Raw genomic sequence first — 16,599 nt, forward strand, 5'->3', positions numbered from 1 at the left:
CGACCTGCCTCACGCCAAATTGCTTAGTGATTATTTAGCTTTATAGCCCGATAATAACCCAACTGTTTGGTATTCGAAATAACCGTTACTGGATTGATAGTAATTATTATTATTAAAAAAGTAATTTATTTTGCAGCTTTGTATTACTGTTTAGCATTTAAATATTTGCTTTTAAAAAGCGCTTTCCCCTTAATAGAATAAATAAAATTTTAAATTGAAAAAACTATTCCATCATTGTTAAATTTTATTTTTTAGGAACTGCGTGAATCAAAGAAAATTGGCTGTTCAATTGACTTTTGATCAATAAAAAATGGTAATAAAATTTGTAATTTGTTTAAAATCTTTAACATTTATTTTTGCTTTTATCGTTTTAGTCACAGGAAAGAGTAGATGCTGTGGAAGAGGAAGGACTTTTCAATGGATCTTCCCCGGATCCATCCGGAAATGACGACCATTTAGACAAACTGATAAAGGCAAAACTCGAATTTCAAAAACAAAATCCATAAAATAAAACTTTATATCCAATTTCTATCGTCATCAATTTCAGAAATTGAAAAACTTGTGGAAAGATACAGAAGAGTATTCTTCGAAGATTCGGAAATTTTCAAACCAAATTCGGTGGCAAAATTCGGAGAAGTAATTTATAAGTTATAATTCTTATTAAAAAATAACTAATAGACATAATATTTTCAATATATACAGGGAAAATTGTACACTGGAAATGTTCAACTCGAAGGCTGCGACGAGTACGATAAACAAAATGGTGGCATCTCGCGAAGAGATGCTGTCCATTTGCCACGAGTTAAAATTCGAGTTTGAAAGTTTAAAAAATGGTGGAAGTGATAAACATTTACGTTTATTAAAATATACAAGTGATTTGACAATGTTATAAGTTATAAGTTATAATTTTTGATTTAGAAAGAGATCGTCTCCGTTTACAGCTTGAAGAAGTGAAGAAATCGAAAGAAGAATCGGAAAAGGAAACCATTGTCCTTCGACAAGTAACATTGTGTTAATTGTAGAAAATTAAAATTTCTAAAATAATTCAGAGATGATTAACTAGAAACGTAACGTACGTGACCACAGAATTATTTTTATATACACGTCTTACTGTAGCAATTAGTTATAAAAGAGGAAGAATTAATGGCAGAAGATAGACTGAATAAAGAAATGAACGATCGAGTAGACAAACGATTGGAAAGTGATAAATTAGAGAAAAAATTAATGAAGATGGAAGACGAAAACGAGTACTTAAAAGAACAAGTAGAAACGATGAAAACAGTTTTGGATAAACAGACATCTGATGTGTTGCAACTGCGAGAAGAATTAGAAGAAGGTGCACTTCAGACCAGCAAGTATTCTTCGAAACAGGTAATAATGAGATTTCTAATTATTTATTTTTTAAATTGTACTCGATCTGATAACATTTATTTTGTACTAAAAAAACTGATGATTTTATTTTTTACTGATACTTCTATTCACCGTATGACTTTTTCTTGTTTCCTGGACTAACATTTCCGCTTGGTGCCATAAAACGAAATTCGCTGCGAGTCCCGAAGGGGTTTCACGAAAACCAGTTTCGAGGATTGGAAGAAAACGCTGGCATAAGTTCATTGGAGCGGGAGGGGTTTTCTTTGAAGGGGACGAAATAAATATTGATGAATAAATTAAATCTTGCGTTTTATTAAACCACTGCCCATACTTTTTGATCACAGGAGTATTTTCTTCAGTTGTTACAAGTATGTATTGTACCAGCTTCCCGCAATACAGTAATGATTCCTATATCCAATGGTTGTATCGAGGGCCTGGTATTAGCCGGAAAGAAACTTCAGATAAGTGTTTCTCAAACATTATACATCACAATGAGCAATAGAATAACTGTTCTCGACTTTTTCTGTAGTTTGCATCCCAATTCATAAGCCATTTCAAGAAAATATTGGAAATCACCCACACATTCTTATTGGCATAATACTACACTGGTAAATAGTCAATTCTAAGACCTTTAAGGCACCTAATCTTCCAATGACTAGCCCATTGTGCTGCAGTGATTAATGCGATCCAATGCTTTTTTCTTCACGTTTACAACTCTGGGAACAATCTGGAGTGGCTGTTTTACCGTGCCACCCTGAGTTGTAAACGTGAAGAACTGTCAGGTTGGAAGAAAAAGCAATAGATTGCATTAGCCCATTGTGCTGCTTTTTCATCTATACTGTACATTTGATTGGGACTAAATTTCTGCAGCAATTCGTGCAACTTAGTGCTGACACTAGGAGTGCCGAAGGTCAGAAATAAACTGTGTTTTTTTACTGCGTGCCCTCTGAAATATTATTTCATGTCTGGTTTTCCGATGCAACAACCACCCTTCTGTAACTTTGAAATTTGTGTGATTCAGATTTGGTTAAGCTTAATCTACAGTGCTTTCAGAAAAGGCATGGTTTATTCATCAGTAATGTGCCTGTAAAACAGCCTTACAAATGTCTGTGTAAAGAACATATACAGCCAATTTTTCTTCCAAGTTTTAATAAATTTGTATTTATTTGAAACTACAAGATTCCTGTCCATCAAGAATTGGACTGTTATATTTTTTATTCGATGTTCTCACTTGTAAGAGACCAAATTCTCAAGATATAGCAAGCTTGAAGTTTCATTTTTAATCCCTCATCCATGGTTAGTGAGGCTTTGCATTATTGCAGTTCTATTTTATTTTTGGAAAAATATAGTGGGGTAATATAGTTCAGAACAGATTTACATTTGTAACACTAGAGTTTTCTTGAAGAAAATTGGCATTGCATTCTTTTATTAAATAAATCATGTATACAGTTTTAATAGCTTATTAATTGATAGTAATACTTTCATATTTTGGATCCTAGATGGAAGATGACAAAAGAGTATTAGTTAGAAAATTGAAAGCGTTATCGACAGAAAAAGAGATGCTTTTGATTTTATTGAAGGGGCGAGCACAGAAAATTAACAAAATAGAAGAAAAGTTTCAAGAGAAATTGAGGGAAACAGAAAAACTGAAAGAACAAATAGCTGACTTAGAGAATGAGTCAATAAATATAAATAGAATTTATAGAGAAACAATGGAAATGAGTAAGAAAATTCAAAGTGATAATTTATATTATAACAATAAAGCAAAAGAAATTGGTAATGCTGCATTAATAGGCTATCAGGTATTATTTAAAATTGTAATGAAATATTCTATATTTATGAATCTTGACATAAAAATCATTGCTCTAGGATGCAGATAGAATGAATCTAATGAAACAAATACAAACCTTGAAACAAAAATTGATGAAAAAGTCACAACAATTGGTGGAAAGCCAAGAGAAACTGAAAGATAAAGAAAGACAAATGATGGCTATAAAAAATAACACGGATCAAAAAGTACATATTTAACATAATAATTATTAAAAATATATGATAAGTTACTAAAAGTTTCACTTTTCAGGAATACTTTCCTATCAGTTCTTGTAAAATTTCTCTTCCCAGCATAAAGCCTTTAAATTTGCGAAGAAGAACAAATTACATGAAGTGAATATATTAAAGTTTTTAATTAAAAAAAATTCCATTTGTGGATCAGAAAAAAGGATTATTTTAAATGCAGTATGTAGATCTGGACGAATATCTTGTTTAGTTTTGGATTTAGTCATAATTAAAATACAATTGTTTAGCACAAGAAATATATTTTATTAAAATGTAAATTATTTTTTTTTACACTTTTTTTTAATAGGAGCTGTGCTTAGGTGAAATTGAAGAAACATTCACAAAATTATATAAGTTTTCAAATAAAATATATATATATTTAAATATCACTTTTATGATAAATAAGATCACAATATATCACTTAAAAACAATTTAATGATAATTGCACGCAAGTGCTACCGATATTTAAAAATAAAAAGTGAGGATTCTGAAAACTTTGAGATTTTTTTCAAACGTTTGTGTGACATGCATCAAAATTCTAAACACATCGGAGACCAATCTCTTCTTCTGAACTGCCGACAGAATGTCTGAAACCCGTAGTGAAACAAAATGCAGCAATTTGGGGAAAATACTAAATATACTATGACAGTATCACTTAAAAATCACAGACGCAGGCATGATGCAATTAATTTTACTACTACATAAAATAAAACAACACAAATGCCCTTCCAAAGGGATGTAAATATTAAAAGAAAGAACAGGGTTTATTCTCCAAAGCTAGAGATGTGCCAATGCATGTGGAATGTATCTAGCACAAAATAAAACTGACTACGTCCTCTATGGAGGAAAGATTCCCGTTTCGATAAATGTACAATCAACAATCAGAACTAAACTATCACTAAACAAACATGGTAATAAAATAGTTCTTTTTCTTTTCTCCAGGAATATAATGGAAATACTTTTTTAAAAATTTTACAACTTTGAATAAGATCTGTCATATAACAATGTGTTTAATTATATTACAATGAACAGGATGATGGTGACGCGAACTAAACCGAAACGCGCAAGGTTATCTACATTCCAACTCTTCCGACTCGATGCCTGCCACAATTTGGGAACATGGCATGATGTGGAAGAGAAAAAAACAACATGCACGTATACAATTATCTAAAAGAAATCAGATAAATAAACAAAATTATGTACATATACACAGTAGGATAAGCCTACCGGGAGTGTGAAAACGAAAGTATCACAGGAAACTTTTACATCCAGTTTCATGTACCAAAAACTGGAATTTATATACTGTTGTGTGTATGTATAAATTATTACATTGGCAAGCTTCATTTAATTTTAGCTGGCAACTCTTAAATTATCAATTAGAGATAGCCAAAGATCAAATTTGATATTTTTTTGGGGGGGCATGATTTAAAAAATAGTTTTCTGTATATTAATAATAAATACTTTTCTGTAATCTAACATTGTAAAAATAGGTAGTAGCCTGATAAATGTGCTAGGAACAATTCTGTAAAATATAGGAAGTGAAACTTTGATTTGGGAGATGATGTTTCAACTGTGAGATGTATTATTTAATAAATATAAATTTCACTAAATGCCTCAACTGAATTATAAAATAAAAAAGATCATGTTGAATTGGGTTAATGGCATTTGGATATTCACATGTCCAAGATATTGTAGGTCCTGAGTGAATGTATGAATATGAAACAAAACAACTTGGCAAGTCACTTATTCACACTAGCTCGGGTGGTATGTTGGGATTTGGTCTTCGAATGAACAGCTCGATATCTCCTGCTTGCTGTGTAATTTTATTGTTTCCTTGGCCACCTAAATTTTATATATATATTTGTTTATATATAATTTAATTTATCAGAAAAATTAAGATAAAGTATATTTTTACTTTTCTTCTTCTTATTTAATGTAACTCCATTCTTGAAGATGCATTGAAAAGTTGTCTGTGGTAGTTCTTCACTGACATCTGCTTGCATTTTAGCAAAACTGATGAAAACCTTTTAACAAAAAGTTAAGTTATTAATTTTAATATTGAGTTATTTAAGTAAAATGTATTAAATATTTAACTAACCTGATCTAGAGTTGTTTGTGAAATTGAATAATCCTCTATTTTAAGTAGCCTAGTGGCATTTTTTAATTCTTTAAATACATGAGAGAGAGAGAGAGTTGGTGCTAGCTGATATTCCATTTGATTCAGATGTTGCTCTTGAAGAACTGCCATTGATCCAAATGTTTTTTCAATATAAGATGCAACTTCTCTCATATTAGAAAGTTCACCTCCTACTCTTAATGTTAGTGTATATCCTGCACCATATCTGAAAAAAGTTAAAGTTAAATTACTAGAACTTATTGTAAATTAATATAAGTTCTAGTAATTTAACTTTGTCTGATTTAGAAATACATTTCAGATTACATGTGGAAATAATAGCACCTGCCACAGTTGAGTGAGTGAAATATATTAATGAAAAATTTTGACAATCTAGCACTTATATACAGCTCTGTAAATTAATATTTTAAAAAATTGAGCTATATATAATTGCTAGATTGTCAAAATTTTTCATTAATATATTTCACTCACTCAACTGTGGCAGGTGCTATTATTGCCAAATGAAATGTATTTCTAAACCAAAGTTTTCTTTATGCTACAGTTTAATGACTTGAAGAATAATCCCTTTGCAATGATATTCCACTATAAGAACAGAATCCATGTTTGCAGTTAGATTCATATGCTTCCAAATTATCAATTCAATCTCATCTGAGACAAGATAGTTTATCTATCAATGGCCATTTTATATTCTGAAAGTCATTGATGATAACTACTGAAGACCTAGTCATATCCTAATCATACACATGGTAATTATGATGAAAAATGTATAAATTAGGTTAAGATATTTCAGGTTGTTCTGACTTACCAGCTAAGTTTTCATATTCATAAGGATCAGAGCTTGAAAAAAACTAAGGTTATCAAGAATTGTATTTTTGTGATGAAGATGCATTTCATTTAAATGACATAGAATAATTCCAATTGGGTTGCTGATTGATTCACTATTTGTGGATTTGTCCCTTACATATTTAATTTGTGAATCTTTCTTTATTAAAAGTACTTTCTCTTAACTTAAGTAAGATGTGGCTGTCTTTAACTGTAAGGAGTTGAAGTCTGATCTTTATTTTGTTTTGGGTCTATATTTTCTTTTTGGGGTCTTTTTTTGGTTGGAAATACCTAAGAAATCTCCAAAATGTGCTAAATTCAAAAATAGAAATCTAAATATACTAATTTACATCAGTGATTGATCCTGTGTTCCACGGATATGCAAATAAGACAATGTGGAGTTACACTGATATACAGATAAAAAACTGTTGATTGATGTGTTGTGTGGTGTAGCTCCCAACAGCAACCTTCATCGAAGTGAATTGTCTGGCATTCTTTGATGGGCGATCAGCTCGTAAGAAGCATAATCTTTGTTTAATTATTTTGGTGACGATTTGATTGAAAGAAATTCTTTTTCGTATAATTGATTGATTGTTTATTTTGTATATAATTGATCTCTCCTTTTTTTGGAATATTTGAAATATATACTTATTACTAATTCTTGTTATAATCATTGTTGTTTATATATAAATATTATTGTGTTATTTTGGATCCTACATTGTGTCACATGGTATATTACATAGTTGGTGCCTATACAGAGGTAAAAAACTTACACCAATCTAATCTTCAAAGTTTTTGTTTTATGTATTGTCATCATCTCCCAAGCAAAACAATGTCTGGCAAAAATATCATTACTCATGAAGAGTTCCTAGCTCTAGCACAACAATTATTGACATTAACAAGTGCCTGCAGTAACTCAAAGTATGGAGAGTATCACCTCTGTCCTATCTTCCAAATAGGTGGAACTGTAATCTGTGAACTGAACTGATCCAGGAGATAGCATTTCTAATAAGCTGTCAATTTGTGTATCTACTCTGCACCAACCAGTGACAACTACATCCCTGATGATAGTCAATGCACAACCTGCATCATCCAAAAAATTCAATGGTACTTCTGAGTATCCAGTCACCAACTTTATCCAGGATCTTGAACAATATTTCTTCATTATTCAAGTCTTGAATAACCATTGGGTCAATACAGCTGCCTTCTTATTAGAAGGTTCACCTGCCAAATGGTGGCAGAACGATGTAAGGAAAAAAGTAGGTAATAGCTGGCAACTATTTACTATATTTATTTACCCATCTGTTTAAAGAATTGTATTTTCCTCTTACAGACAAAGATGCTCTAGCAAAGGAGGTGCATCCACAGCATTGAACAGTACAGATACTGTTCAGCTTTACCATATGTGGAAACCCGTCACCAGGGATGAAATCATCAACTGCATAATGGCTCAAATGCTTCTAAACTTACATGAGTATATAGAAATTAGACATTGCTATTCTCTTAATGAATTAGTACAGACCACAAAAGAATACGAATTTTGAAGAGAACGGCCCAGCCAACAACTTTTTGAGAAAAATCAATGCTTCAAGACAAAATGCAAACAGACTACAAGACCTCCTAGTGTGGTGAAGCTCCTAATATGACTCAAAGATTTCCCACGCAATGCTATACTTGTGGAACTACTGGGCATTATTCGAGAGACTGCCCTGTAAATGAGCAAACTGGAAGCAAAACCATTCTGAAAACTTCTAATCCTACCTGGAGCAAAGGTAAGAGGAGAAACCAGAATTTAAACTAAAACCAAGGCCAAGAGGGAGGCTTGGTCCCTTAATTTTCATTATAAGTCCCTCCCATTTGGGACTTATAATGAAAATTAAATCAAACTTACCAGAACTAACCATATTTATTAACAACCTAATGACCAACACCAGAATTGACACCAATGCTGACTATTCACTAATAAATTTATATGGTGCCAAATTCTAAGAAAATCCCTGGGGATGACACTCTGCCTAGGCCCTGATGTTAAATTGGCCATAGAGGGCAGATACTACAAGACAAAAGGCACCATATTACAACGAGTTCCCTTCCATGCCTACTTGGAAAAGACTTTCTGCAAAAATATAAGGCATCCTTAAATTTTCGTAATTTAGAAATGGAAATTTACATCCCAGATACTGGGTTAATTACTAACGATGAGGTGAAGGACCTACAGACTCCATTAAAAAAAGAAAATTTAATAAAACTAAAAAATATCTTGAATAACTTTTTGCATATTTTCAGTGACTAAGGCTAGGACTAGCAAATTTCGTAGAACAAGCAATTGAGACTGGAGACATCCCACCAGTCTCGAGCAGATTGTATAGGTATTCTCCAGTTAAACAAGAAGAAAAACAGACAAATTATTGAAATGTTAAAAGAAGGGATAATCGGACCTTCTAATTTGCTATGGGCTACAGTGAAGCCCATAACAAATTGAAGCAGACTCTGTGTGGATTATTGTAAGTTGAATAGTGTAACAATAACAGGCAAGGAAAATTTGTCTATCATTTCAGAATTATTGAACTCGCTGAAGAATGCTAAGTTCACTACTACACTGCATCTGTTATCAGGTTATTGGCAAGTGCCTGTGAAAGAAAGGGATAGGCCTAAGACAAGTTTTATCACTAATGAAGGACTTTACAAATTTCTGGTAATGCCATTTGCCTTGAAAAATGTCCAATGAATCAAGTCCTGCAAGAAATAAAATCATAATATTGTGAGGTATACTTAGATGACATAATCATATACAGTCAAACCTGTTTTTATGCGGGGGATAGGGACCGCATTAAAAAAAACGCATTAAAAAAAATCTCACGAAACTTCACGAATGGCTGTAAATAATAGTTTTCGCAACACAATTAAAAAAATAATTTTTTTATGCGGTCAACAGGGACCGCATAAAAAAAGTCTCACATAGAAAATAACTCAAAACCGTACGAAATAGAATTTATTGACAACAGATGTCAGCACTTGACTGCATCGTCTGGTCTATCGTCTGTTTTACATATTTTTGTCCAGGTGGTGTTTTGTTGACTTAAAAAGTAAATTATTTCATTTTTCGCATATTCATGCAATAATATTACTATAATAAGTGCATTTATGCTATAATAAGTTTATTTAGCTATAATAAGTCAACGTGAGACATGACGAATCGCACGAGACTAGTCGCCAACTATACCGCACAAATTAAAAATTCGCATTAAAAAAATCGCACAAATAAAAATCGCACATAAAAGGAGCGCATAAAAACAGGTTTGACTGTATTCTTCTACTTTTTCAGAACAGCTCTAACATATTGAGGAAGTCTTGTAAAGATTGTCAAAGACAGGATTGACAATTAAATTAGCTAGAAGTCATTTTTGTCAACCAGACATGAATTACTTAAGATTTCAGGTAAATAACAAGGGGTTGTCCACAGAAAAAGGTAAAGTACAATCAGTGGATTTCCAAGACCACACAATACAAAACAGTTAAGTACATTCTTAGGAATGGGTAGTTGGTACGCTGAACCTCTGTATCAATTAAGTTGCAAAAGAACCAAACGGAATTGGAACTCCTGAATGTGAGAAGTCTTTTAAGGATTGAAAAGACAAGCTTATAGTTGCCTTGATATTTCATTCACTCTTTACACTGATGCTAACACAGTTGGACTAGGGGCCATCCTTTGTCAAGAAAGACCCATTGCATACGCAAGTAGAATACTCCAAAAAGCTAAAAGGAACTATACGGCAACCGAATTGGAATGCCTCGCCATAGTATGGGCTGTTAAAAAATTTAGAGAATACTTGAATGGAACCAAATTCACGATTGTTATTGATCACACAGTCCTACAATGGCTGTAATGCTCTAAAAATCTCTCAGGTAGGCTAATGAGAATTTGAGTCACTATAATAAGTTATTAATTTTGAATAAATCACTATATGAATATACTTACTTATTTTTGAGATGTTGAATGCTTCCTAAACATCTGAACTGTCCATTAACCATAATAGCCAAACGTGTGCACAATGCTTCACATTCTTCCATGCTACAAATAGTTGAATGACATTTTTAACATTGAATAATTAACTATAAATAAATAAATTTAAAAAGTTTTACCTATGAGATGTTAGAATTACAGAGTGGCCCTCCTTTACTAAATCAATAATACAATTCCATAAAAACCTTCGTGCTTTTGGATCCATTCCAGTTGTTGGTTCATCCTATAATATTTTGTTATGTCATTTTGCTAATCTCTCAGAAATACGGAATTTGAAATAAGAATTTTACCAAAAATATAACAGAAGGATTGCCAATTAATGCTAATGCAGTTGACAGTTTTCGTTTGTTGCCTCCCGAATATGTTCCAGCACAACGAGTGGCATAAGATGTCAAACCAAGTTTCTGAATGCCCCAACTTGCAACCTTATTAAATATATTTTACAATGAATATTAAAGATTTTCATGTATTTGTTTTGGTACAAAGAATAACTTACTTTCTGCACATATTTTTCAGGTATACCTCGCAGACGAGCATAAAATTCTAAATGTTCCCAACCAGTAAGTAAAGAATCCAGTGCATCGAACTGTGGACAGTAACCAATATTCTGCCTTGCTTTATCTATATCTGTTTTTATGCTGTAAATATTCATTTCCTCATTTAGAATTTTAACTAATATTCTTTATTTTAATATATATAAAAAAGTACAAATTACCTGTGACCACTAATGTAGGCATTACCACCAGTAATGCTTGTGTTTCCAGTCAACATCTTGAATGTTGTCGTCTTACCCGCACCATTAACTCCAAGTAAACCAAAACATTCCCCAGCCTGAACTGCCATACAAAGATGATTAACTGCTGGATGTTGTCCACTTTTGTAAATCTAAAATAGGAAAAATTATGATTTAATAAATGTCATGAATAAGGAAAAAAAAGAATAAATGCTATTTACTTTAGTAAGATTCTCCATTCTTAAAACAGCATTATTTGTGTGACCAGAAAGCACTCTTGACCTTTCCATGGCAACATCATCTTCTTCCGCATCAGGAATGAAATTTGGCATGTTTAAACTATTTCAAAAATAGCAAAAAATTTATTAATTTATTTCTAATACTGTCAATATTTTATTTATTCATACACATTTGAGTCAACAGATTCAATTTTAATTCCCTACAATCAAAATTTAATATGAAAGAAAAGAATTTGTGGAATTTTCTAAGAGAAGAATATGAATGAAAAGAATTTTCTTCATTCAAATTTAATAATCATGTCAAAAACACAACACACAAAAGTTTCAATTACTAAATGCTTTATTAAAGAATTAAGATAAATAATAAAATATTTTGTTTACCTTTTCCTGAAAAAAAATTTATATTCAACCAGTAATGTGAAAATAAAAAAGACAGCACCCTGAATTGTTAAACACATGATATTTTTTCCCAGGAAGTCCCAATCGAGTGGATAACGGAATGTTTGGATCCCTAAAATAAATAACAATTTTATAATTATGAAATATTTATTACGATAATAATAAATCTTTCTTTTTCAGTTAAAATTTTTTTATTAATCCTTACATAATAAGATATAAAAAGCAACAAACCATATGTTGAACATATATGATTCCTTATCAACTTATACACTCAAAACACTGCTTTTCTGGAATTCATATCTTTATCATTTTAGCATCTTTCATAATAAAGATGTTTTGAGTGAATTACACATTGATCAATTATTTGTTAATTCATATATAAACAAGACGTAATATATTGTTTCTTTTAAAATACTTGATTCTAAGATTTTGAAGGAACTTTGTTACTATGCAATAACGGCATCTTTCAATTATTCAATAACTTTGCATAGAGATTAAGCAGTTTATTATAACTTTTATTATCCAGACATATAAATTTAAACTAAAACTTTATGTTGCAGTCATTCAGTTACTGTTTATATTAAATTTATGTAAATTTAATATTACTAATACATTTGCCTGTCAAGAAGAATGACTGAACATAATAAGCACAATATTTTATTAAAGAAAAATTTAGTTAACTTCTTTACAACATTTCTGATAGATGTATCATTATTAGGGATGCCATTTTGCTCGAAACACGACTTTGGAGACTTTTAGGGTCCTACATTAATTGAAGATTTATGCTGAGATTATTCAGAAATCAAGAAAAAGCATAAGTTTTTGAAAGTTGCATAAATACCCATAATTCAACATAAAGTGAAGAGAACTGCATAAGTTTTTTTTAATAACTAAAAAGGAGTACAGCAAAATCTTTGTTATATGTTTTTGATGGAACAATCTGAAAAAAAAACACAAATGAAAAAATACATAACTGGAAACTGCCATTCTTTACAAATAAGCCTGAGTAGACAGCATATCAGCATTTCAGTGGTAGTTATATCATTTGTATGCATGTACAATTTAACTAAATGTCAATTTTAATCATCATCTAATATGATATTTAGTATAATTGTAATTGTAAAAGATAAATATAATAGATAAAATAAATAAAAATGAAACAAAGTATCTGTCTACTATATATATAAACTATTAATAAAAGAAACTGTCATGACAATTTTATTATTAATAGTTTTTTTTTTATGACAAGAAAACTAGAAATAGTGGCGTTGGGAATAGCTTTCCATACATGAAAGGCTATTTATGAACATTTATAACCTTATTTATATTTTTAGTTACTTTTATATTTGTATCTTTTTTATATGTATTTTATTTAACCCTGTTTTATAATTTTCAATTTTTCTTTACCATTCTTCTACATATGATAACCAGCACAAATTTAGAGAGTTCCATTTTATTTAAATTTTGTTCTAGGTAAGATTCTATGATCTGAAAATGGCTGTTAAAAATAGTTGAAAACATTTGTTCTTATAATAAATTGATTCCTTTTCACAGGATTGGTTTTAGTATGTGCTTTTATTCAAATCATTTTGTAATACATGTTGTTATTTTAAAATTTCTTTCATAAATTACAGTATAAGAATAGTATATTTGTTTTACTGTTTCACCTTGGATTATCAGGGTTCTACTGTATATACATATACAGTATAGTTTTCCTTTAATGTTCAAAATAATCATAATTTATATAATTTGTATTCTAACTACATTTAAACATTAACACTTATTCTAATTATTAATTTTCACCTACCAAATCGGGCTAGCATTTCCACTGTCAACTGATTAGTAAACATGTCCATTAATCCTCGTCCAAGGCAATAATGAGGAAATATTAAAAATACTTTCCGGAGGATTCCGGCTATTGTAAGTAGTTCCTAACAAATAGATAAGATTAATAATATATATAACAAAATCAAACTTTTACTAAAACACTAATTTAATAAATTTGACACTTACATCATCATTAAACAATTCCAAAACATAAGTTGATAAAGTTGAAACAATGCCAATAAATAAATTCAGACAAGCTAATGCAACAAAAGCAGAACTTGGAACACTGAATACATATGAAGCTGGATAGATTAAAGGTATGCTTGCCCAGCTGTATTTAAAAAATTATTATTATTACTACTAATATTATTAGAATGCAAATTTTTCACACTAGATTTTGAAATAATAAAATTACCCATATAAAAACAATAGGAGTACTAATCCAGAGATATTATTTCTTGAAACATAAGCTTCTTCACGAAAGATAACAAAAATGATGATAATCAAGGCAGCTGGAACCAGATAATTACACTAAAAAATAATTATGTTATTAAGTACAAGCAGCTCCATAAAATAGCCATTTTTCTAATTGTTTAAATAAATTTACTTTGAACAAGTAATTAAGTTTAATTTTTGATCAATTTTTTTATATCAGAATTAGCATAAATTAAAAAAAGACAGTTGTTGAATGATAGTACATGATGAATTAAGACTGTCTTTTCCATTTATGTAAAATGTAATAAGGCTTTGATGAGTGGTTTCCCAAAGTTGAAGTTGAAGTTGAATGTTTAGAATCTTTCATCAGAAGAACAAAGTAACTCAATTGAATATGCTGATCTGATCTGAAAATTATTCACAAATTTCAAGCATTTATGTGATGCCAATGTATGAAAATAAGTCACGCTTGGTACCTTATCTCCAAGCAGAATCCATTAATGTCATATTATAAAAGAACTGTGAATTCCAAATTTAAACAATGATTTATAAACAATTCTAATTAAGACAGAAAAGACTAATGAATCTTTCTCAAAGTTTTGAATTACTAAGACACTAACTAATAAAAAAATGTTTTTTCAATTTTGATTTTAAAGTGAAGAACAAAAAATCAAAGTTAATCACTTGATTAAAATGACAGCATTCAACAAATTTCAAGAATAATTATAAAATTGTTTGCATACCAAATCCCACGTATATGCTCCAATCCAATAAATAAATGGTTTTACCCCACTGACAAACTGCAAATGTTTCGATCCAGTTATCCTGTCTTCAATTAGAAACATTACAAAACTAGCAGTGACAAAAGACATTGCAAATATCACACAAACTGCATGAAGTAGACTCAAACCACTTCTTTCCCTGAAAAACGAATTTATCATCATAAAAATTAAGAAATAGTTTAATATAAAAATGAGTGTCTAAATCACATACAGCACTTCTACTTGTAATTGACCTTGAGTAAAATTCATTGGGTGATTGATGACCGATATTCCATAATATTTATGATTTTGACCTGGAGGAAGATTGGCTCTTAACAAAATATTGTTGAGTGCATTCATATATCCTACTGAAGCTGCCCATCCTCTATTGTTAAACCAAACCTAGAAATAAATTTTAAATTGCTTATATAATATACAAAATTTTATGAATATTTTAACCATTAAATATTTATTTTGTTTTATTTACTTTAACATTATCTGACATTCCAATGCTATGTATTTTTCCTTCAATCATGTTCAAAATATTATGAATAGTATCTTTCTGAGTATCTTGGATCCAACCAGATGTAAGTCGATCCACTGCATTATGGGCTAGTGTGAAATCAACTTTCGATATGGGATCTTTAAATCCAAAAGTAAATCCTCCGTATCTAAAATAAATGCACAAATTGTTAATTAAGAAAGCATTTATTTCAAGCAGAGTGAAATACTATTTATGTATTTTCTTAAATTATAGTTATAAATTTATAAGTAATTAAATCAAAATTAATTTCCAAACAACACAAATTTATGACTATATAATTCAAATTTCTTTTTTTTTTGTTGAAAAAGTCATTGCATTAAATACATATGTTACCGGCAAAACCTGATTTTATGCCAAACTAGTTTAAAATTATTATTCAAGTATATTAATGGTTAATTTAAGTTCATCATAAAACACAAATAAGTTCATTTTTAATTTTAGTTTGATTTTAAAAGTTATTTTTATTATTTTGTTTGAATTTTTGAAAATATTTTCGAAAGTTAATTACCTTTAAAAGTGCATGGCTTAATAAAAAAATACAAATTGATAAGTACTGATTAGCTTATTTTTATTTTATAGTTTTGTACAAGTGTTGTGTCACTTCTAATCAATACCGTTTTTGGTTAATGTTACCCTAGGTATCAAAGATGGTGGCTCGTCTCAGATTCCAGCGATCAGAAAACAGGGAACAGTGACGATGCAAGTTCTAACCTAACCTAACCTATTCTAATAATTTGGTTGCTAATAATTATGGTAATTTATTAGAATAGGTTAGGTTAGAACAGCATCCCTACTGTTCCCTGTCTTCTGATTGCTGAAATTGGAGACAAGCCGCCACCTTCGATATCTAGGGTAACATCATACCCGTTTTTTATAATTAAGTATATTATGTTTGAATAAATATCGTTCATCTAATTGATTGCCTTTTAATTTTATTTTAACTATTAATATATTTAACCATTAATATACTTGAATAATAATTCTAAACTAGTTTGGCCTTACAAGCTTATGCCAAACTAGTTTGGCATAAAATCGGGTTTTGCCGGTAACATATACACAATCTTCCAAAATGAATGCTACCATTTTAATTACTGTAATTAGGTTAATTATTATCCAAGAAGTATGCAATGTTGTACCATACCAATCAATAGAGTAACTGTTCAAGTTTCATCTCATCTGCATTCAAATAACTTATCTTCTATCTCTAGAAAGTGCCATAAATCAACATTCTGACTTTACACAACAGAGAAAATGC

At 30.2% G+C, this 16,599-nt stretch overlaps 2 protein-coding genes across 7 annotated transcripts in view; one reads left to right on the forward strand and one right to left on the reverse strand.

The window, feature by feature from the left end:
* Window positions 1-382: 382 nt before the first annotated feature.
* Window positions 383-3,544, forward strand: LOC136969875 (tropomyosin-like). 3 transcript variants are annotated; one of them, XM_067264181.1, is made up of 7 exons: window positions 383-636; window positions 703-833; window positions 919-1,001; window positions 1,117-1,371; window positions 2,871-3,173; window positions 3,241-3,387; window positions 3,452-3,544. In XM_067264181.1, the coding sequence occupies exons 2-7, from the start codon at window positions 722-724 to the stop codon at window positions 3,536-3,538; spliced, it is 987 nt and encodes a 328-aa protein (XP_067120282.1). In that variant the 5' UTR covers window positions 383-636; window positions 703-721; the 3' UTR covers window positions 3,539-3,544. The 3 variants fall into 3 exon arrangements, with proteins under 3 accessions (XP_067120282.1, XP_067120283.1, XP_067120284.1); XM_067264182.1 differs by having other exon boundaries at window positions 383-618; XM_067264183.1 differs by lacking the exons at window positions 383-636; window positions 703-833 and having other exon boundaries at window positions 966-1,011.
* Window positions 3,545-3,707: 163 nt separating this feature from the next.
* LOC136969865 (phospholipid-transporting ATPase ABCA1-like) overlaps window positions 3,708-16,599 on the reverse strand; it is a 76,293-nt gene continuing 63,401 nt past the window's right edge. For 3 of the 4 annotated variants that reach the window (XM_067264159.1, XM_067264158.1, XM_067264157.1), the window contains 16 exons: window positions 15,288-15,471; window positions 15,033-15,202; window positions 14,783-14,960; window positions 14,020-14,135; window positions 13,791-13,935; window positions 13,585-13,708; window positions 11,760-11,889; window positions 11,361-11,478; window positions 11,122-11,291; window positions 10,903-11,044; window positions 10,697-10,831; window positions 10,526-10,629; window positions 10,362-10,454; window positions 5,525-5,768; window positions 5,342-5,450; window positions 3,708-5,268 (listed from right to left, as the gene is read on the reverse strand). In XM_067264159.1, the coding sequence (XP_067120260.1) occupies window positions 5,174-5,268; window positions 5,342-5,450; window positions 5,525-5,768; window positions 10,362-10,454; window positions 10,526-10,629; window positions 10,697-10,831; window positions 10,903-11,044; window positions 11,122-11,291; window positions 11,361-11,478; window positions 11,760-11,889; window positions 13,585-13,708; window positions 13,791-13,935; window positions 14,020-14,135; window positions 14,783-14,960; window positions 15,033-15,202; window positions 15,288-15,471 (2,257 nt within the window). In that variant the 3' untranslated portion in view covers window positions 3,708-5,173. The remainder of the gene's footprint in view (window positions 5,269-5,341; window positions 5,451-5,524; window positions 5,769-10,361; window positions 10,455-10,525; window positions 10,630-10,696; window positions 10,832-10,902; window positions 11,045-11,121; window positions 11,292-11,360; window positions 11,479-11,759; window positions 11,890-13,584; window positions 13,709-13,790; window positions 13,936-14,019; window positions 14,136-14,782; window positions 14,961-15,032; window positions 15,203-15,287; window positions 15,472-16,599) is intronic. The other variant, XM_067264160.1, reaches the window with a different exon arrangement.

Source organism: Centruroides vittatus, unplaced genomic scaffold, assembly GCF_030686945.1.
Source record: "Centruroides vittatus isolate TY-2023 unplaced genomic scaffold, ASM3068694v2 contig_1824, whole genome shotgun sequence".
In the NCBI taxonomy this organism is placed as follows: Eukaryota; Metazoa; Arthropoda; class Arachnida; order Scorpiones; family Buthidae; genus Centruroides; species Centruroides vittatus.

What these genes read in the sequence shown, in the direction of transcription:
- LOC136969875 (XM_067264181.1), top strand. Translation starts at nt 722, where the DNA reads ATGTTCAACTCGAAGGCTGCGACGAGTACGATAAACAAAATGGTGGCA. An exon ending in GTTTGAAAGTTTAAAAAATG is followed by an intron (nt 834 to 918) that starts GTGGAAGTGATA and finishes TTTTTGATTTAG; the next exon opens with AAAGAGATCGTCTCCGTTTA. An exon ending in CTGCATTAATAGGCTATCAG is followed by an intron (nt 3,174 to 3,240) that starts GTATTATTTAAA and finishes TCATTGCTCTAG; the next exon opens with GATGCAGATAGAATGAATCT.